This window comes from Xiphias gladius, chromosome 8 (assembly GCF_016859285.1).
Source record: "Xiphias gladius isolate SHS-SW01 ecotype Sanya breed wild chromosome 8, ASM1685928v1, whole genome shotgun sequence".
Taxonomy (NCBI): Eukaryota; Metazoa; Chordata; class Actinopteri; order Istiophoriformes; family Xiphiidae; genus Xiphias; species Xiphias gladius.
The window spans coordinates 26,997,757-27,019,645 of record NC_053407.1 but is presented as its reverse complement, the minus strand read 5'-3'; the positions used below and the strand labels follow the sequence as shown (position 1 = coordinate 27,019,645).

Sequence of the window (21,889 nt, the reverse complement as noted above, 5' to 3'; positions counted from 1 at the left end):
TTACAGTATATTAATGGAACATTTCAGCAACTTCAGTAGCTAAAAATATCCAGTTGGTCAGTCATTCTTACACTAAAGAGACATATTCACATTATTGCAGCAAAAACAGCTTTTGTTCTTGCCTCCTCCATAATTGCGGGGGCGTGAAAAACGTTCAAACTCTGATCCGAGCTGTGTTGACCTATGATTGCACGAGAAAACTACTCGTTTCTGAATTTTAAAAAAAATGTACAACTGGCCTCATACGAAGACCAGACGAAAAATGAATTTGCGTTTAAAACTAATCAGCATGCAGATGCAGCTGCCAGGTTTGTTAACATCTCAAATGTAGCATTGTAGCTAAGGTGACTGCGTCTTTGGCGCAGCGCCACCAGGAGTTTCACGATGGTAAATGCTGCACCGACCACCGCGGAACGCCCAACACGGGACGCTTGTTTTTTTCCGCTGTAATGTGAATGCCCCTGAAAGCTGTGCACATCTCTGCAAAAGCAAATGGCAAACCGTCTGCCGGCTTTACAATCCACTGTTACCGTCTGGTGCTGAAGGTTCGACCTTCCCGCAACCAAGAGGACACGGGTTTGATCCACTCTGCCTCATTTGTAAACCGCGCTGATTAAGACTTTCAGCTCATTTTAATATTTAAAAAAACAAACAAAAAAAACCTGTGGTTCTGCATCAGGGTAGATCAACGGTTTCCACGGAATTGAAGTGCTTTGAACGGTGAATTTTAAAATCACTCATCCGGAATTACAGGTAAAAGTATCTGGCACCTATCGGCAAAGCGAGGAAACCTTGCAGGGTCCCAGCAGGAGCTTTAGGGAAGGGAATGCTTGATCTTCTCGGGCTGTGGATTTACGGGTCAAAGTGGATCTCCTGAAGCCGGCTGAAGCAGTGTCCATTTAGTGTGGAGAAAGATGTGAACAGGTCCTTGCTGCTGCTGCTGCTGTACTCGTCGGCCGCCCGGTCGACACGAATGACCACCGACCTGTCGCCAAAGCCGGATCCCCCGTCTGGCCACCTCAGGCCCAGGTGATGACGATGGACCTACCAACAGCCACAGAACAGCTCAAGTCCTGCACTCCAGCGTGTACAGAACTTTATTTTATACAGCCTGCCTTAAAAATTCTGACATATGTACATTTTACATATCATTTTTTTTATTTTTCACACCAGCCTTTTAGAACAGGCTCGGGAGAACGACACAAATGCATTTTACTACAGGAACTGCTTGTGCCTGTGACGGTGACATGTGAAAAAAACCTCTAAATCCTTGAATGCTACTACAGCCAGTTACGTTCAGTAACATGTGGGACGTCTAAAAGGTAAAACTTAATCAAATGTATTTCTTATTTTCTTAATATTAAAAAAAATGCACTGCTTTCCAAATGAGACAACTGAAATATCCTCGCTTGTGTTCAGTCGTCCCAGTTTCATTTGCCGGCCTAACGGAAGAATTTCCCTCCCACACTCTTCACGAAGGACACGGGTCTTGACCAGCTGAGGAATAACCTCAGCGACCCTTAAAATTCAGTTTGCTCGAACCCTCGGCGTGTGTGTCAAGTCATCCCACCTTAACGAGCGTGCCGTCGTTGCAGTGCCAGACGATGCCCTCGACTCGGCGCTCTGGACTCTCCCGGAACCAGGAGCACAGCTGCTGGAAGTCCACCGGTGGGGGGTTTCTGATTTTAACACTCCCGTGTAGCACCAGGAAGTGGACAGGCTGCTTCTTGCTCCCCAGTCCTGTCAGGACAGTAATACTCAGCTTTAGTTTTACGATACACAAAAATACTCACACCTAAGATTAGGATTCGACTTTGTCACAGTGGTGGCACTTTGTTACCACTGAAAACTGCATTAAGCTCATTTACGATTCAAGTTGCAGTGTTTAAACGCTTTTGACGGGAGAAAATTAACTGAATCTTAAAAAAATAAAGGCATTAAAACTGGGAATTTTGTAGCTTAAATATCTGTAAGGGCTTAGTTATTAAAACTTACATTTAAATCAAGCAAAAATGCTTGACATTAACAAGCGCAGGCTGCGTTTAAAGCACAATTTGTTTAAGAAATGACCCTCCCTGGGCAGTGACATAAACGCAACATCACGTTACCATAAGGGTTCCCGTTGACATTGGTTCCGATGAGCTCCAGCGTTTGCTCCATGAGGTCAGCCAGCGGAACCGCTGCGATTTCTAGCCGGTCTTCGTCGTCGTCAGCGTGGGGCCTGAGAACGAGAGCCGCCCCGACTTCGTAATCCACCACTGAGGAGTGCCAACAGTACTGCTTGTTGTCCCCCTCCACTGGAACCCAGCCTGGACATTCACATGGATCGGATCAATGCGTGTGTGGGCAGCATCATCCACAGGGACATTTAAAAAAAAAACACCCTGTTGAGCATTTCCATAAAGCTGCGCAGACTAAAACTCTGATCTTAAATGCTTCAAAATTTTAAGAAAGATATAATTTTGCTTGTTTCTCATAGAAATAAGAATAAGTGTCAGGCCATTAATAGTCCTAAGTGTTAAGAGCTGATCTTCCTCCAGAGGTCTCTTAAGTCAGCAAGAGCGACCGGCTCCACGTTCCCTATAGTTTGGACACGTGTGATGATAAGATGGTAAAAAGGTTCAAGGTCTGGCCCAGTACCCACAAGCCAACATAACACGACGAAGTCCACGACATGAATCAAATGCTCACGTTAGTGTGATTCTTCCTGATTTTCTCACATTGACCACGTCTATAATCGATTATTAAAAAAAAAAAAAAAAAAAGTGCGATCTATATTATATCAGCCGAGCTGTGAAGTAATTGTGTTCTGGTAATTGTTGAAGATACTGAATGAGAAAACAGAAGTGACTAGTTAAAAATGATTTCAAATGTATAAACATGCCAATAAACTTTTATCTCGACAACCTGCGTTGTGCGTTTTGGAGCGTTGGTTAATATTTCCCCGCTTTAGTTCAGAATTTTAAGACGAGAATTCTGAGCAGCACATATTGATACTGTCGACGTAACAGTGGGGGAAAAAAGACTTTATATAAAGCTTCCCTCTTGATGTGCGCTGGATACGGTGAATGATGACCGAGCTGACGCAGCTGAGATCTCCTCCTGAACGGTTTCTGCGTTTCTACTAAACCCAGAACCTGTCGCAACGTTTGCAGCAGGTCGATTTGAGTTCGGGAATTCAGGAATTTCGTTAGCGCCCATTCATCCCATCCACTCTTCCGTGAATCAAAAGTAACACGACCCGCAGAGGCACATGTCCAGCAAAGCTTTGTTAACTTACACTACCTGCTGGTTGCGGCTAAAAAAAAGGACTTCCGTGACTGTATTTACGTTTCGCGACAGGTGATAAAAGCAGAATATGTAAATTTCAAAGAACCTGGAATGTGTCCGTGTTCATCGGGGACCGGGCGGCCGCTGTGATGTCTCACCCTGTGAGCTGGGATCCACGCCCCGGGCACCGTCTTAAAATCTTCCTCTACGTTCCACGTGAAACCTGAAAAGGGAACGCGGAGACAATAAGCCCGGTCCGACCTCCCCGCAGAAATCGTGACGCGCGCTGTGCAAACAATTGCAGGACAACAACCTTTACAGCTCCTGTGAGAATGCTGGTACTTTCTGAACCTCTTCTCTGCCTGTTTGTTGGGTTTCCTGTCGAGTCGGGCCCAGAGGTGAGGCTGCCCTACGGAAAAAAAAAAGGGTAAACCATTATTTAGGTCATCCCACCACACCCCAAGCAAATCTGAGAGCACTTGTAGAAGTCACCTTCGACCTTCACCCTTTGTGGAACTATGTCATCACTATCAACTATGTCTCACTGTTGATATCAACAAGTATTCAGTCCACAACATAGTCACAACATGAAGCTGGGAAAAAAAACCCAAAAACCAACAAATTCCCATTTGTCCGGCTTGAAAACTAACTTCTGGCACGATACTCACCTTTATAAACTGTAACGTAACAGCAGGTGCCGTCCAGTTTTTCCGTGGCAAGTGCACAATCAACATTCGCCTCCGCAGCGACAGGGTTCACATTTTCAGTGGCCACCACCTGAAACTGCTGAGGACAGACAGACGCACAGGGATGTTTAACCACTGATGAGAAAGAGCGAGGCGGCTGAGAGACAGACTCTCGGCCGCCAAGTGTCACTTTGTTGCTCAAATAAAAGCAGTAAGTCATTCGCTTGTAATTAACAAATGAATCGTCCACATATTAAAACCGTATCAGGCGTAGTTTTTCGTATTATTGATATCTGTAGCAGTACTTGTTTCAACCACTAGGAGCCGCCAAATTCAGATATTTTCATTCATTGTTGGGTGCGTCGCTACGCAGTTTTTCGCCGAGATGATTACGCTGATGATCAACTTCACTCCCAGGGCCACTGGTGACTGACCCAATTTACAGGGTTTCGTAGATCCAGGGGCGGACACAGCGGCTTCACGAAACATCTGGACAACAACTGGAAAATGTCCCAGAACGATTTCCTGGCTGCAGGGCTTTAGAGTTTGTTTTTCAGTAGTGTGACAAAACTGTCGACCGACAGAAAAATTAATCAACCACATTTGCCATTTTTTTTTCCAATCGCACTTCTCAAGTCAAAACGCCGACCCGCGTAGAGGCTCCAGCTCCTCACGTGTGAGGAATTCTTCGGTTTGTTGTGAGCTGAATATCTTTAGCCTTTGGATTGTTGGTCTGACACAAGATGCAAGCTGGAGATGCTACCGCGGCCTTCGCTATTTTTTTGACATGTTATATATCAGAAAGGATCCATCGATCAATGACGACGACAACGACCATTCGTTAGCGGTTTTATCACGTCTTTGGCTGCGAGCGATTTTCGAAAGTATCTACACCAAGACAGAATCTCCATCCGGTGATTTTAATCAAATGAATGTCCAGAAAACTTTGTCACAAGATAAAAACACCTACAGTTTGATAGAGGATTTTATCAATATAGCCTAGTACGACTGAAGATGTAACGCCAGAGATGAAACTTCATCACTACGTACAGTGATTTTTCAAGACCTTCAGATGTTTCGAGTCTTAACCATCACAAAACGCCATCAGGGTCACAAAGTAGCAGCAGAAGGACGCGCCCAAACACACAGCCAGAGCCGCAAAGAGCCGTCTTCAGGGACTAGAAAAAGCAAGGAGCCCTGCAACAGATGATCTGGCCCCCCCACCCACAGAGCCCTGGTCTCAACATCGTGGACTCATCCTGGGATCACTTCGCTTTTCCTGGCTAAAACGTTTGCCCCGGTACTGTGGACCATATCCCCAAGAGACGGGGGGGGGGGCAAAAACTAAACGTGCCAATGGGCTCCATGAAAATCAACTCCTTACCGATACTGCATCGGTCCCACTTAAAGTCAGTGGCTGGAAATATGTTCTCAACTCTAAAAAGCGCGAGCTATTCAAACTCTCGTGGACGCTCTGGGCCGGACGGACTTTGTCTGAGTCCACTGGCCCAGTGGTCGGTCAAGGGGGAGATCCGGGCCGCGGGTATTAGTACATCAAGGGTCTCTCCGGCGTCCATGGTTTTCAAGTCAGCCCCTCAACTAAGAACCCGAGTAGTGACCTTTGTTAGCACCTCACACCCGGGGCCAAAGTCACCAATGAGAGTTGAACCAATAGGTCACATGATATGGAAGCTACTGAAAAATGATATCCCTATTAAAATATTATTAATAAATAGATAAAGTACTGACATACAATAAAAAGGGGGTTCTCCCCGTCTGGGCCATGTAGCCGCACCTGTTCTAATAGATTTTGAACCACTGGGTCACAAAACCTGGAAGCTATAAGGGGGGGGGAATTATACTATTAATGAAACAATATTATATTAATAAAATAGTACTAATAACTACAGTTCCAATGTCCAGTGTTAACTGATGGTAGCTAAGGGATTCTGCAATATGCTTTTACATTTTTTTTTAAATGCTGATTCTCATATGATTCTCAGCGTGTTGGTACTGAAGAATAAAACCGCGTACGTATCGTTTCAGCCAGGCAGTAATTTACTGATGGCCCCCGACCGTACGTGCACCATGGCGGGGTCGCTGGGGGCTCTCCTAGCCGTACTCCTCCGTCTGCCCGGAGGTCTTTCGGCACGAATTTCGGCCGAACCATCCAGCTGAAGCCGGTGCCGTTGATGAATCAGCGGGCCGCTGCGCTCACCTGACACTCGCGCTTTCGGGACTGTTCGTCTTTCACCTCCGTCAGGAAAACACACGGTATCTTCTGCTGAACTGAGCCCAGGCGTCGCATCTCTGCGTGTCCTTCAGTGTCCACCCGGAGTCTCCGGCAGCGTTCGCGGTTTGTTTTTGTTCGTTCGTTTGTTTGTTTGGGTTTTTTTTTTTATCGGTGAGAAGAGCAGGAAAAAAAAAAAAACACCGACGCTTCCGCGTGGATGTGGGTGAGCTTCCTGGTCACGTGGCCCGTTTCTTCTTCGTCTTCTTCTTTACTTTGCGTCGGCTGGTAAAGGATGAATCGACTCATTAGCGCCACCGCGCTGTGTTGAACTTTTCCCCTCCAATTCAAGTCCGGCCACCAGTCGCGTTTGTCCGAGGAGTTTTATATATTTTAAATAGTAACAAAAAAAGTGCCGATAACTTAAACCCTAAATCCAACTTTTGACAATTACATTATGTTTATTTTTAACGGTGTTAGCCTTCTGGGGTCACGCTCTGCACGTACATCCTTCTGCACGGTCAGCGGTCGTTTTATTAGGTACACCTTTACAGCCCGTACTAATGCAACTCCACGTTTGTTACCTACAGGCGGTGTTGTGCAAGGGGGGGGGCCGCGTTACATCGAGAGGTGTTTCTCTTTTTTTTGGGGGGTCCTTCCCGTTTGGATGCACGGGGAGGGCGGGATTTCAGAAACACCTGGACAAGGCGGTCCAGTGCGACACACCGACTACGCCACTAACTGCGGCGTCAGTGAGGAAAAAGAGATAATTTAATGAAAACACCTCCGTGACCGTGCGAAGAAAAAGGTGAACATCACAAGCTCTGTAACGCCGGAGCTGAACGCAGAGCTTCTGTGTCAGATTCCACTGGATTGTACCGGTGTAACTGGTTAAATGTGCATATACGGTACAACGTCCACATTTTCCGTTGCAGGGCGCTGCGGTGTCACACGGGTTCTCCACAGCTGGAGCAGAAACCTCCTCGCCCCCCTCGAGAACGGAGACAAAACAGCAACATTTGGTGGAGAAAAAAAAAAATTGAGCAGATTTATTTCGAAATTAGAGACAATGTCATATGCCTCATGGAAACACAAACACGGGGACTGTGAGGCGGAATAAATGCAGCTTTTTAATCTCGGTAAAAGTGTGTTTAGAGGAAAAAACAAGGCCATGAGAAGGACAGTAGGCGCGTATTTACAGTCACTTTGAAAAGTAAGAGAAGCCAATCATAGCATTTATGAAGTAAACCGTCCTCTAGTTAAACATTTACTGATATTCATCAGGTGACACTGTGGCGTTGATTCATTCATTTCACTGTAGACCCCCCCCCCCGCAGACGAAGCTACTCTGAGGAGGGTCTTTTGGTGCCCGGACTCGCGCACAGCGGGACGTCGCCGGAGCACCTCCCGTCGGCTTCCTCGCACTCGTCGTCCTCTTCTGCGCCGCGCCGGCCCCGTAGGTCCGTCTCGCTGGCGTCGCGCTTCCACATCTCCGTCTCCGCGTCGTCCTTCGCCCGCCCCGGAGACCGGAGGGTGAAGATATTCCTTTTTCCCCGAAGGGAGAGAGGGAAAAAATAAAATAAAATAAATAACATCAGAGACATACATGATACATCGCATCAAGCTCGGGCTCCGGGACCAGTCGGTTGAACGGCCTCCCGCCACAAAGGCGCATAATGAAAGCCCGGTTTTACACGTGCGAGGAAAGCGGAGTGCAAAGCTCGTGATTTGACAAGAGTTAAAGATAGTAAAGTGCTCGAGCCGCCTCCGGTCTGTCTATTGGATGGACGTAAAGCTCCACGGGCGGCAGAGCAGAGCGTTCATTTCAAACACCTCTCCTCCAGAATGGAGTCACATCATTTATAAATATGTTTTTACTTTCTTTTGTTCTTCTACAGTCCAAACCAAAGCAGCCCGTTTTCTCTTCCCAAACCGCTACCGTACATGTCTGGACGCGCCTCGGGCAGGGAGGTCAAAGGGATGCGAGCCACCTGCGAACATGACTCACAGTCTGTGGTGCCACGCCGCGCCTGCCGCCGCCAGAAGCGGGAGAAGGACGCCGAGGACGATGAGTGCCGTCGGTACAGCTGCAGAATAAACAGAAGCGTGTCAGTGATTGCCACAAACTCCATTCATCACAAACCGGATTCATCTCACGCGGTGGGTTTACATGCGCCCGAGTGTCCCAGCTGCCAGTCTCGTCCTCGTTCTGACCTGATTTGGGCCGCGATGTTCGCACGGACCATGACAAATGGATCGGATGGTCACATTCCCGAGGACGGTGTTCACATGCCACCGCGCCTCCCCGTTTCATTTAGGTCTCTGGGACCGGGCCAAAATCCGGGTTTCTGAAACCAGGATATGGTGTTTACGTGCACAACACATAGCCGGGACACGCCAAAAACCCCGATCGTAACCAGGAATACTCGTGCGCATGTGAACGCACTCACTGAGGAAATAACTCTATTCCCGTCTGTTCTAGTCACGTGGGGCAGGAGCCATCACCTAACGGCTGGACGACCATCATGTGAACCGCGCACCGTGGCACAGCCTGTCGCCGCGGTACCTGGCAGTCAGTCTGTGTCAAGGTTCAGATGGTCGTCAAATCCTCATGGAGACGCTTTGTTTCTCTCAATATTTCTGTCTTTTTTCAATGAATTAATTCAATGCTAATGGCCTGTATCTGATTTTCACAAAACGGTCTAAATGATCATAATATTCTGTATTTTGTTTTTTTTCTTGTTTTGTTTTGTTTTTTCTTTTCTTTTTATTTCTTTCTGTCTCCAGAAAACTTTCAGGTTGGCAACAAAGTTTAAGGTTGGCAACATTTTTTTTTTTAATCCAGGAACTGGTTAAAGTTTCATTCTGCTAAAACTGAAAAAAAAATCTGTTGAAAATATAAAAAAAATTTGAATCAAATGGCTTTTCAAGTGTTGACAATGCAGGTTTGTTGAAACAGAAAAACACCAGAGTCCACTGAGGTTTTTCTTTAGCGACACTATTCAGCCATTTGCTGTGTAACCAATGGAGCTGCACCTTCTATTTCACCAAATGTGTCACAACATCACAAGTCGCAGCACACGATATCTAATTGTGATTTTGAAAAACATAGAAGAAGAACCCTTATGTGTGGCTCGAGTTGACTTCTGCTGGTGACAAGTGCAACAAAAATAACTGACAGTTTCCCATCCCGTCCCTCTGAACCCCTTGAGCCTTCATTGTCATGTAAAGTCATATGTTCACAACAACAACAACAAAAAATAAAGCAAATAAATCAATTAGAGTAAAGAATTTTGCCTCCTCTTGGGAAAACTGACACAAGAGAACGTCAGAACCACAAAAAAAAAACAAAGAAAATGTATAAATCAAAGAAGACAAGGCCGCACCTCCTAGATAAGGTTTTGCAGAGCTCACAGTCTGAGGCGGCGCCGACGCAGAAGTAGAAAAGGCAAAAGTGGCGACGGTGGGTCCTGAGGTGATAGGGTGAGAAAGGGATGTGGGGATGCGGGTGGAGAAGGGTCCAAGAGAAGGGGAGGTGGAGGAAGGCCTAGTTGAACGTGTCGTCTGGAACAGGAGAGTAAAAGGGAGCGACGTCGGCCCGGGGGACTGCGTTGTCGGTGGCTTTGTCGAAGGTGCAGCCCCTGTTGTCGATTTAAGCCGAGCTGTGGTGGGTGCAGAGGACTGGGTCGGTGCTGTCAGGGTGGTGGGACACGTGGAGGTTTGGGGGGCAGCTTCTGTTGTTTTAGGAGCTTCCTCTAAATCTGCAAGTGGTGAAGGAAGAAAAGAAAAAAACAGGTTTACATTTACATCTTATTTAGTGAACTTATGTTCGGCATAACTTTTAGTGCCTTCTGTGGATTATCTACGTTACTGATGGGACAGATGGGAACATTCATTAAGATACAGTAAATGTGAGATTGACAATTCACAATTTTATCTGGAGAAGAAATTAATAGATTTGATGGTGCAGACTGAGACACACAGTACCTGAGGCTCTGAAGCAGAAAACGCCGAACTTCTTGTCTTCGCTCGCGGACCACAGCACCAGCCCGGTCTTGCCCTTTCCGCATTTTTTGTCAGACGTACGTCGTGGGACGGCTGCAATCTGCTCGGCTATCCAGCCAAACCTGTCAAAATAATACACAAGGGGCTGGTAATAATGTGGGTCCATCACTCTAAAGGCGAACGCCACCCAATTTTAAGGTGGAGCTCTACGCCTATACACACTATACTACTGCATACTGTGTGTGTTGCATGAAGCTTTTTTTTTTTTGTGGCTTCGGGGCGGGGCTGCGGAATCTGATAAATCGCCTCAAGTGATGTCACTTGAGTCAGCCTCAGTTAGGGTCTGAAACCCACAAAGTGAGGACGGAAGCGAGGAAACTGACTGGCGGGCCAGGGGGCGTTCATGACAACCACACACAAATCCTGGGTTTTCGGCCTACTTGCACGTCTCCAGTCCTCGCTGCACCGCTCGCTCCATCTGGTCTCTGGTCGCTATGGTGACGTTCAGAAACAGGCAGGCGGCCCTGGCAGCGGTGAAGTTCAACGTGTACTTTCCTCCCTCAATCAGCATGAAGACCCCGGCAGCTTGGTGACTTTGAGGCGCTGCCGAAAATTTTATTCAAAAAACAAAAAAAAAACAAAACAATGATATTAAGTCTGTAGTAAATATGAAGCTTATCTTTATATCTGCGTCCATTTATAGTGTTACATCTTATAAAATGATGAATTGCTTTTGCCCACTGTTCTATAAGCACCGCCACTCGTGTTAATTTTATAATTTCAGAGATAAACTCCCTCTAACATCGCTACACACTGTAATATAAACACTGTATGTACAGGTGCAATAAAACGGAACATAATATCGGCACACACGTGCCACAGATTAATTCCTGGTAGAGTAGGTACAACAACAACAAAAAAATACATCGTAGTTTTCTGCATTTATCTCCTGATAGTACTCGATGAAGGTAAATATTTTTTTATGTATTCTCGATGCTTCTATCTGACCGTGACCACGGAATGAACTTTTGACCGTCACATGAAAAACAACCAAGAGGACTGAGAAACGTTGAGAGTCAAAATATCCTGAAAATATTCCTTTAACATAACATTTAAAAAATACAAAAAATGTTTTCATTCATGCATTCAAACTGACTACAGCTACAACATTTTCACACCAGCGGTACAATAAATTCACACATAAATGTTCCAGTATTTGGTCAAAAATGTGCTGCTCCACCTAAAGCAGAAACAAACTACTTACCTCTAATTGCATTGGATTCAGAGGCAGGAAACAAAGCTGAGAAACACAGAGCTAAAAACTGAGTAAAAAACCAAAATCTTGCCATGTTTTGTGTAAAATACACACATATATATACATATATACACATATATATATATATATATATATGTATATGTATGTATACATGTAACTGAAGTGGTTGAAGGTGAACAACCAAATAAAGCAAAAGCAGGGAAAAATCCTCAGAACCAATGTGATGTGGATTAGAAGAGGAAACAGGAAGCAGAGGTCAAATCTGCCTGATGCCCCGTCAGGAGATAACACCCACATCCACACCAGAAAGACCTCGACGGTAGCGCTCAGTGCGTTTTGGTCCAAACGTGGTTGTGATCATCAGATCACAGACAACACAGCGTGGCATTCATGAAAACGCTCAACACTAACCCAGTTAAAGATGAAAAATAAAAAAAGCCAAATTGGGGGTTGCCAGGAAATATTAAAGCGGGATGACGGGAACCATCAGTGTTAAGTGGTGTTGTAAGAGAAGTAAATAATAGAGGAGGCTCCTCTCGGCTTTATTAAAGATCATTAATGATCATTTACGCGCAGCTGGTTGCTTCATGCTTCTTTATCAAACCGGTGCCTTTACAGCCAGATACAGATCAAGCAATATTTTCTTAATTTTGTGTTTTGTGTTGTTTTTTTGTTTTTTGTTTTGAAGGTTCTCAGTGGTTTGTAGATTTTCTGCTTTGCCAGCATCTATCCTCCAGATGTATGTTTGCTCTGACAGGCCTGTCGGAAAGGGAACTTCCTCCTCATTGTTCCCGTGCTTCTGTCTTTTCGTTCTGTCCCCTTTTGCATAACCACTTTCTCTCTTCTTCTCCACGCTCATTTTCCAGCGCTTCTATGAAACGGCGGCGATCCGTCTATGGACCTCTTCCGTAATGCTTCTGCAGCGCCACGTTGCCGGATGAGAGTGTTTCGATCCCTCTTGCCTCTGCGTCGAGCCATCCCAGGGGACTAACGGCTCTCGTCCCCTACGGCGCCCATCGAAGAACCAAACAGAAACAACAGGCAGCTGATGGCACAGCGTCTTTGATCTGGGGGATCAGGCCTCTAACCTTGACGGGACCGGGGCACATTCACTTAAAATCACTTTAGCTCGCGTTTTGTTGACGTTGCCTCAGTGCCACGGGTCCTACGAAACCCACAGCTGTAGCTGTTCACATAACAACAAGAAAAATCGTTTCAAAATCAACCATTTCTCTTCCTTTGAATATCATTTTCTTTTTATTTGACCTCATTAAAACCCAATATGAAGAAAAGTAGCAGTGGTGACCTTTGTTTTCGTCACAACCCGAGCTGGTAACACTGGTATTCCACTGTATAAAGGAACTATTTCATGTTCTGTATGTTGTATGAGCTCTGCATGATCACATACTGTATGTATTTGGCAGACCACAGATAGGTCTGAAACTACTGTTGCAGTATTTGGTCATCTTCTATAGTGGACTGAGCTGTTAAAGAGGGACAGAGGTCTCCAGGAACCCGAACAGAACGTAGTGGTTCAAGGAACAGTTTTGTGTTGCTAACCACCTATTTTACCTTAAACTCAGATGAGCCAAATTAATGGAGCTGGTCTGATCCTTAAATGCACGCACGTCTTTCCGCCTGGGCAAGAGATCATCTGGGAAAGAGCGCCAACAGCCGGCCATACCTAGCGGGAGTTAAGCGGAGTTGAAACCAGATTTGGTTTGACCCCTGCTGCCACCAGGCAGGATGAGTCAGCCCGGATTACCAAACAGGCAAAGTGGGCAACTGCCCCGGAGCCCCAGAGGCCCCAGGTTTACCGTCTAGTTTGCTGAAGTCTTCAACATTCATTTTTAATTCAGTTAAATAACTGTTAACATGTGCCACTGATATTAATTGAGCTTTAATGTAAATATACAGCATAAATATAAATCCTAGTTTTGAAGTGTGTAACAAATCTATTCACTTTCTTCCCCTTAGTTAGAGGAGAAGATTGAGAAGACTCTCATGTCTGTCAGTTGAAGATGAATCAACAGCCAGCGCTCCATTAGCTTAGCTTAGCACAAAGACTGGGACCGGGGGGAAACAGCTAGCCCGGCTCTGTCCGCAGGGAACGACATCCACCAACCGGCAGCTCTGAAGCCGACTGATTAACATGTCGTGTCCCGTCAGTTTAATCCGTTCAAAACCAAAATTTTCCAGGGACTTTGGTTTTATGAGCTTATGATAAAAGGGCCACATAATGTTTCCGCCGTTGAATCGGTCACATATTAATGGACTTTGGAAGCTTTTGTTAACTGCTGCCTGGATGTCCAAACTTAACAGCGGTCCACTCAGAGCAAACCTCATCCTTCTTAGCTCAGTCACGGGCCCAACATTTAATGTTACTTTCCTTCCAGGGATTCAAACCGGCGACTTTTCATTCAAAAGCCTGCCCGCTAGAACCCAGCGTCGGGAAAGCCTGAATGTGGGCATGACGGCGGGCCACTCTCCTTTCTGTCAGCCCAGCGTATGTACAGTCACTCCATCCTCACTTGCCGAAAAGCGAGGATGTTCTGACGCTCGCTGGTGCAGAAGGCGAGAGAGCTCAACATGTCCTACTTTCATGACTCGGTGGATATCGTGCGAACGACGGAGGCCTCCGGCATGGACGACCAGGGGCTGGGCTGAAAGGCGTACAGTACTGTGGCACAGATAAGATCCGGAGGAGCAGCTAATTGGTCACGCTTCCCCGGTCAAGACGAGTGTTAAGTCTCACTTCACCCATGGGGAGAGGGAAAGCATAATTCAGCGATAACAGTGTAACGATTTCCTTCACGCTGCATCAATGCAGAAAATCGTCCTCGGGGACGACAGGGGACTGTAATTCAAACAGTTTTCCCGAGGCCACTGATCCAAAGCCAATTACACACACTGCTTTGTTTTTTTTTTTCTTCTTCCCTGAGACAGACTTGTTAAATAATTTACTCCTCCTAAGTGTCTGTTTTTGCCGTTTCTCTTTTTCGGGACAAATTTTTAAAGAAATACATATTCATTTAATGACGTCTATCGTTAAGTACTACGGAGGAATACTCTTGAGGAACGCCTCGCTCCATACTAACATGGATGCCTGAAAGCCGTCCTGTACGCCAGGTTACGTGGTGGTCTGGGCGCGGATCAGCTGGAGGCCTTAAAAAAACAAAACAACCCAGCACGAGCATTCTCCGATCTGGTGCTTCTATTGACAGGGTGACGTTATTTGCAAGTTCCTGCCAAAAGCGTCACATGTAACCATTACAAAACTGATTCACTTGATCCGTTTCTGATCTGCCGCGGCTATGGTTGACACGCGGTTAGGATTAAGCACAAAAACTACTGAACCAAGTTGAGGGAGTAGATTGTGGTCATGGTTAAAAGAAAGGACGTGACCTGTGGTTCTCCGTGTCATGTCTCCGACAAATACCGACGCAGGAATAGCAAAGAAATGTTCTTCACGCGTTGCCTGTGTCTTTTATCTGGACTAGAAACAACTGCTACTGATGCCAAATTTTATCATTAAGGCACAACAAAAGAAATCTCGTTTTTCCAGAGCCGCTTCCAAAGACTTTCCGTTAACAGCTGACCCTACCTGGGCCCTCTTCGCCCCCGCTGCTCTGTCTTTTGTCCCCACCTCTGAAAATAAGAAAAGTCAACAGAGACAAAAGGTGTCCTCATGCCAAAACACCGAGACTGTTTGCCTCCGTGCCGCGCAGGTTTTGTCCTATCGTGTTACCTAATGAATAATGAATGATGATCAGTTGGTGAAAGGACCCAACCCGTGAGCTCAACATGAAACTGAGAACTTCATTCGAGTTGCTGGCCTACGTTCTGACCGCAGACCGGGAGCCCCATCTCCTCCCAGAGCATCGGCACCGTAACAGGGAAGTAAACTGCCTCGGTCTGGCTTTGAAATGTCACTCAGAGCCAGATCCCACGCAGACCTGCAGACGGCCGGGAAGTCCTCGTTGGACGACGGCTTGTATACGTCTTTCTCCATGAGCAGCAGTAACGTCAACAGACAGGGCCGGTTCGGGAACGGTGCTACAGAGGAGGTCAAAGGTCTCTCCAGGCCGACCAGGAGGCCCGTGCGGGCGGTCAGGCCGGTGAGCGCCGTCAACTCCACCGGCTCCTTCCTCCAGATCAACCACCTGCAAGGAGAGCTGGTCAGAAAGAGGAAGGTAAGGGGGGAGAAGGATGAGTGTGGAAGTATGCTGGATCAGGCCCCGTAGCTTTTCATGCATCCAAAGAGATTTAGTTGGCTTTCATGAGCACCTGGAGGAAAAACAAACTCTTGTATCCTCATAGGGCATTTTAGAGTCGTATCTACAAAAATCTAAAAAAACTCTCAATCCTTTAGGACAAATCCTCAATGATAAGTATGATTTTACGACAGCGTTATGCGTGTACGTAAGTGTGGGATGGCTGGAGGCTGTGCCGGTGTTAATGTGTGGCGGGTGGGTCTGCGTGACCAGTTTCTTTGCTGTTTCTAAACTTGAAAACTCGATATAAAACATCTGCGAATGATTAAAAACTCTGCGCTTTACGAATGTCCTGCCAACCCGGAGAGGAAAAATGGAACTGAAGTAACACCGTCAGGCCGAGCGACGTTTGCGGTCACTTCTTGTCATATTTCTGTGGAGTATCTCATTCGACGGAAAGCGCACGTGTGTCGGCTGACACACACCACTGTCCTCACTGCTACGCCGAATGGGAAGGAAAGCTGCCTGCAGGCTACGGGCTCCTCCTCGCGGAGAATCTGCAGCCTGCTAAATGTCGGAGAGTGGGTTTACGAGCGAGCTGCATGTCAGTTCCATACAATGCCTTGCAAGTAACAAGATGTTAAGTCACTGAGGTCGTTCGGGAAGTTGAGGACAAAATCTCACCACAAAGTCCATTTGGTAGCTATTCTGGAGCTTTCTATCATAAAAAATGATCTTCTTCACCGAATGGAGTTTGCCCAGTTGTCGTGGAATTGTAGATGTCCTTAAAGCGGTGAGAAGAAAATGGAAATTTGAACACATCCAATTCCATGACAACTCCATTTGTTTGATGAAGATCATTCGACAGAATCGAAAGTTCAGAACACCTACTAAATGGACCTAGTGGTGGGATTATTTTCTCAGCTACCTAAATGACTTAAACTGTTGTTTCCAAGGTCAAGAGTGAACTCTTCAGCTTAGTTGAGGGAGTTTTAGAGTTTAAGTATTAATCAAAATGGTAAAAGTGACGGTGAGAGTGGGCGCTAAGAATCAAAATGTACAATTTGCTGTGATAAATGTGAAAAAAATGATCACTGATGGCCGAAATGAGGACTTTCTTCCTGGCAACAGTCAGTTTCCTGAGGTCTGAACTATTTAATGTTACAAATCGGTTCTGCTTCAAAGCACTGCGCATGCAGAGAAGTCATGCTTTATGTCCCAAGAAAGGTCGTCATCGGGAATCCTTGGGTTAATTTTGTGTAATCCATCATTTTAATGAGTTTGTATCCCTCGGAAAGAGTCTCTGGAGTTTTCCTTCCATCGCATGCCAGAGATAACGTACGCAGACTTTCCTCAGGAATGCGAGGATCTGAAGAAAGAAAACAAGCACTTATCAAATGAGATCCACATGGAGCGGATCATGATGCGGACGGAGAATGAGCTGACCATGAGGAACCTCAGGAACCTGAACCAGGAGCTGCAGGCTCAAGTCAAAGAGGTACGCTAAAGCATTGGACACATTTTCAAAGAGCACATCGGGCCTCCTCTGAGCGCTAATAAAAAGAAAGTGTAGACCTCCTAACTCAACCACCCACCAATTTGAAGAAAAAGGTTCGTCCTCTGTCCTCACAGCACTTTGAATGTTATGAACTGCTCATGGAAACCTCAGACAATGTTCTGTTTTTACAGCTCAAAAACATATTTAGAGAGTCTGCGGGATGCAAAAGAAAACACTGATATTTACGAAACGAAAAAAGAAAAAGCAGAAATAGCATTTCAGAAAGACGACATTTCATACAACACAATCGTGTCAAGAACATGAAATATCTGTGTTGTGTTAAATCTTATTCTGAAATGTCACAGCATTTTCTGAATGTCATTGAGGGTACAGGTCTTTTTTTTTTTTTTTTTCTCCCCGCTGTTGATGAAATGTTACGATCGGCTCTTACCTTTCTTCTTGCTATAAAACGTGAGGGCAAGTAGCAACATCTTCTTGGCGACCAGAAAAACACGGCCGAGGTAGCAAGGCAGCAGCTAGCAACCTTCTCGACTGCAGTACTTGAGCATGATCATTTGACACTTCGGCAGTGTGACGTTACAGATATGAGGCCGAGCAACACTGGCGGATTCAATTGGCCTTTCGTCGCGCTTTGCGATCCGCACCGTGGACGGCATTTTGGTGATGCTGTTGCTGCTTTCAAAATCTCTACACGCACACGTGGAAAATCAGAGGAATGACCTTTAGTGGCATGAACACCTGGTAGTTAGATGAGTACTCTGGCATTTGTTTTAGAGGTGGATTCACTGAGAAAATGTTTAATAAGTGGGGAGAATTTTGTCACAGGACTTTATTAATATCAATCTTTAAAGGGGCACTCCGGTGATTTAATATTGCACTTCCCTTTAATTCGGGAGACTTGCAGCATCAAGATCAAAAATTCAAGGCCGCAAATACGATGCAGAGGAGGCCAAGATATCCTGACTTTTGGTCTACATGACTCAAGCTCCAAAAACACTGGATCCTACATTTCCCATAATGCAACCCCACAGCGTCTTTTCCAGCGCTCAGCCCCAGTGTCTTGCCAAATCCACACCCACAGTTTGAGACACGGACACAGACTAAAACCGGTGGAGTGTCCCTTTAATACCAGAAAGAACAACATCATGAGATATAGATTCTGGGGTTATGTGTAGTCTGATATGATGCAGTGTTCTTACATGAATGTAGGAAGGTGTTCCATCCATTAGCCTATATCCAGTATTGCTGACCCTTGTTCTTCAGCTGAGTGGTTGGAGTTGTATTACACCTACAGACAAAGGCAGGCTTCTTCTGTTTCCTGACCAAGTCAATACAGCGTAAACCCACCTCTCTCTCTCTCTCTCTCTGACCCCCATCAGCTGAAGCAGAAGCTGTATCAGAGCCAGCAGAGGGCCACGTTGTGTTCCCGGGCTGCGGACGGGGCGGAGGAGTCCAGGGCGGAGGCGGAGAAGAGCAGGGCCCTGGCCGAGGCCCGGGCCCTCGGGTGTCAGCGGGACAGAGAGGCAGCTGAGGCTGACAGGAGCCGCCTGAGTGAGGAGCTCCAGCAGCTGAAGAAAGAGGCACACACACACACACACACACACACACACAAGCACGGCACAGATGCTGTCAGCTGATCTGCACGCTCACCTATAAACTACTTGTCAGCGACGGAACAGAGATAATTACAGGCAGCAGTTAGTGTAACCGTAGTACAACATGTAACGTATACACACCTTGGACACTCCATCGTGACTCCATCGGGGTGCGATGTTACACGCAGTGAAACTTCATCCCAAATTTCAGTAGTTGTTGTTTTTTTTTTGTTTTTTTTAACGCGCAAATGATACAGTAGTTGCAGGACAAAGAGGCATGGAGGGTTAGGTGCCAATTTAGCAACTGCAAGCAGAGCATGCATGTGGTATAAAGTAGTAGTAGTATAGAACTTCCCCTAAAATAAAAGTCTACAGTTACTCTATTATCAATGACAATTGTAATGCTCTGGGGGATCTTGTCGAACTGGAATTAATTCTGGTTAAATGCAGTTTTGATCAATTATACTGTAAATCTGTATTGAAACAAACTACATTATATCTATAACACTGTGGATATTACAGGCTTATTTAGAGACTTACCTTCATAAAAAGCCAGACCTGGCTCAGGGTACCAGGAAGTATTGTCTGTGTATCCGAAGCCTGATGTAAGTAAAGAGCAGTATTAGTAGTAAAGCTTTCCTAAAAACTACGGTATCCAGCTGTTTCAGGACTTTGCCCATTTTGAAACTATATCTTCCCCCCTTTTATTTTAAGATTAACATCTTCAGTAGGGACGAATACGCTGAATGTGGAGAGCCACAGACAGGGTAGGGAAACCAGAAAGTACTGAGAGACTGACTAACACACTGTTGGTTTAGATCCTTTCATTGGATCTGTTTACTATGTGAAATAATGCCATCCTTGTCCTTTGAAAACAGCAGACGCTGACATTATCGGTGGACTGAATCGACTGATTAACTTGGCATCCGCCTTTTCTTTTTTCGCAGCACACGGATCTACAGCTTTTACTGGCGCAAACAGAGAAGAGCTCTTTTGAGACCAAGCTGAAGTTGGACCGGGTGTCTGCGGAGAAACAGGCCTTGCTGCAGGAGAACAGGAGCCTGGGGGGAGACAGGGACGAACTCCGACACAAGCTGAGACAAGTCACACAAGAAAACGTCCAAATTAAAGAGAGGCGAGTGCATTTCGTCAGCACCTGGCTGTGCAACCGAAGCAAATTTTGAGACATTAAAGCAGCACCAGGCAAGGTTTTACATTTTTTTTTAGAACATACACAAGAACTGCAACATGAGAGAATATCCCTTCCCCTCTGTCTGAGATATTATGGATCCGCTGTATTTTTCAAATTTTTGTTTTCTGACGGTCTACAGAGCACTAAATGGTTTTCGTTTTGGATAGTTTATCAGTATTTTATTACCTGATTTTATTTGATATGGACATAGTGGACACAGTAGCATTAGAATTGTAATACATTTATACACAACAACCAGATGCACTACGTTTGGTGTTTGTAGCGAAACGCTAATTTGCAACGTTCAATATAACGATCTGGCTCACTAAGAAGAGCCAGAATTCCCGTTAGTAGTGTGGAGATACAGAAAGAAAGATACAACTGTGTCCCGTCTGCATAACAATGGTATGAAATACCCTTTAAGTGACTACGTACACTGCAGAGGGTAAAGATGTGCTCTAGGAAGAAAAGTGGAGAGGACCAAGGATAGAGCCCTGGTGTACGCCAAATTTCAGCAGGGCGTGTGAGACCTGTACAGCATATACCTGGGAAAAAAGTCGATAGCCACCTAAAACTATTCAGTGTTAAAGTCTAAAAAAAAATGAAGAGTAGTGAGTAATAATAATAACCTAACAAAATGTACGTTTCACCTTTCTTACGGTGTTACAAAGTGCTTTACAAAAAAAGAGCAAAAAATTATGTTAATCATGATCCATAGTGTGAAATCCTGCTGTTACATTAAAGCTGCATCACTATAAATTGTTAGCTGCATCTGTTTGGATTAGACGATCATTTAAAACCATTAAAATTACTGGATAATGGCTTTTTTGAAACTAATCAGGCGCACGGTCTGAACAGTGTGAACTGTATACAACTGACAGTCGGCTATGGGGCCAATCGCCCCGAATACGTCATTAAGGAGGGACGTTGGGACAATGTCTAGGAGGCAAGAGGAGCGATGTTTTTGGTACACAGCGTCTCCCACTCCCACTACAGTATGGTTGAATTTCAAAACTGATCGTAGCTGTGAACCCCGTCTGCCTTTAGGAGGCAATGAATCAACACAAAACAGCAAATCATATATTACTGTACGGAAAGTCTGCCCTAGGAGAAATCATAACAACAATCGGTCTCTTTTGGACAGTTTGGTTGAACTACAACTTTTGCTAACATTTTGGACCACCCAGTGCTGCGTCATACGTTAACTGTATAAATACTAGAGCTCTGTTTAAGACCCAATTTTTCAATCACCAAAAAAGGACACCTTTTCTCCTGCTGAGTGTATAGCTGGGAACATAAAGTGCAACATTAGGAGAACGTCAGATGACAGTGCTAAAAATTAAATTGGACAAGAGGAAAAATATCAGGAATACGCAGAGTTAACGTCTCGGCCTTTGTTTGATAAAGATTCCTCGTAGGAACCGCACTGTAAACACAACTGAAAAACTGCTGTAACTGAAAAACATTTCTGCTCCAACGACGAAGGCATCCTTGAGGTGCAGTCGTCGCACAAGCTCCACAATTGGCGTAACGATAAGGACATGTGTCACGTAACGGCTCTTTGAGCAAAGTCAGCCAGTGGTGTGTGAGCTCAGCTGAGATATCATGTTAGACCGGGTACAGCACTGCTGTCAGAAGTCTTCCGGTGTTACATGGTGTATACTCTATATGGGAAAGCAGAAGAGCAATGACAGCTGGCCCGGAGGATGGGGGAGCTGAAAGGAAAGCAGAGGAGACGAGGGAAATGAAGAAGCAGTAAGAAGCATTAAAATGATTCACCCGAGGAAAAAAGCTGTAGAAACAAAAAGAAACGACGATAAAAGTCAGAGGGGTGTTTGATGCTCAGGCAAGTTTCACAAGGCATATGGTGGTTTTTAAAAGGCTACATTAACTCAAAATCAC

The 21,889-nt window shown here is 45.5% G+C and overlaps 2 protein-coding genes across 5 annotated transcripts; both read right to left on the bottom strand.

Moving 5' to 3' along the window:
* Positions 1-163: 163 nt before the first annotated feature.
* On the bottom strand, positions 164-6,391 carry c8h12orf29 (chromosome 8 C12orf29 homolog). 4 transcript variants are annotated; one of them, XM_040133024.1, is made up of 7 exons: positions 6,175-6,391; positions 3,939-4,056; positions 3,584-3,679; positions 3,377-3,493; positions 2,109-2,309; positions 1,571-1,740; positions 164-1,044 (listed from the first exon to the last, which is right to left on the bottom strand). In XM_040133024.1, exons 1-7 carry the CDS (start codon positions 6,262-6,264, stop codon positions 853-855), a joined length of 984 nt encoding a protein of 327 aa, XP_039988958.1. In that variant the 5' UTR covers positions 6,265-6,391; the 3' UTR covers positions 164-852. The 4 variants fall into 4 exon arrangements, with proteins under 4 accessions (XP_039988958.1, XP_039988959.1, XP_039988960.1 ...); XM_040133025.1 differs by having other exon boundaries at positions 3,939-4,053; XM_040133026.1 differs by having other exon boundaries at positions 3,584-3,674; positions 6,175-6,288.
* Positions 6,392-7,301: 910 nt separating this feature from the next.
* Positions 7,302-11,540, bottom strand: lyve1b (lymphatic vessel endothelial hyaluronic receptor 1b). The gene is made up of 6 exons (XM_040133651.1): positions 11,456-11,540; positions 10,632-10,794; positions 10,174-10,313; positions 9,573-9,947; positions 8,195-8,273; positions 7,302-7,731 (listed from the first exon to the last, which is right to left on the bottom strand). Exons 1-6 carry the CDS (start codon positions 11,538-11,540, stop codon positions 7,530-7,532), a joined length of 1,044 nt encoding a protein of 347 aa, XP_039989585.1. The 3' UTR covers positions 7,302-7,529.
* Positions 11,541-21,889: the final 10,349 nt, after the last annotated feature.

Excerpts from the sequence above, each read along its gene's own strand:
- c8h12orf29 (XM_040133024.1), bottom strand. The coding sequence starts at position 6,264 with ATGCGACGCCTGGGCTCAGTTCAGCAGAAGATACCGTGTGTTTTCCTG. Across the intron at positions 4,057-6,174 it reads CCCGAAAGCGCGAGTGTCAG|CAGTTTCAGGTGGTGGCCAC; the intron begins GTGAGCGCAGCG and ends GTCTGTCCTCAG. Across the intron at positions 1,741-2,108 it reads TGTCAACGGGAACCCTTATG|GACTGGGGAGCAAGAAGCAG; the intron begins GTAACGTGATGT and ends CTGTCCTGACAG.
- lyve1b (XM_040133651.1), bottom strand. The coding sequence starts at position 11,540 with ATGGCAAGATTTTGGTTTTTTACTCAGTTTTTAGCTCTGTGTTTCTCA. Across the intron at positions 10,314-10,631 it reads CGAGGACTGGAGACGTGCAA|GTTTGGCTGGATAGCCGAGC; the intron begins GTAGGCCGAAAA and ends TTATTTTGACAG. Across the intron at positions 8,274-9,572 it reads TGCAAAACCTTATCTAGGAG|CTGTACCGACGGCACTCATC; the intron begins GTGCGGCCTTGT and ends TTTATTCTGCAG.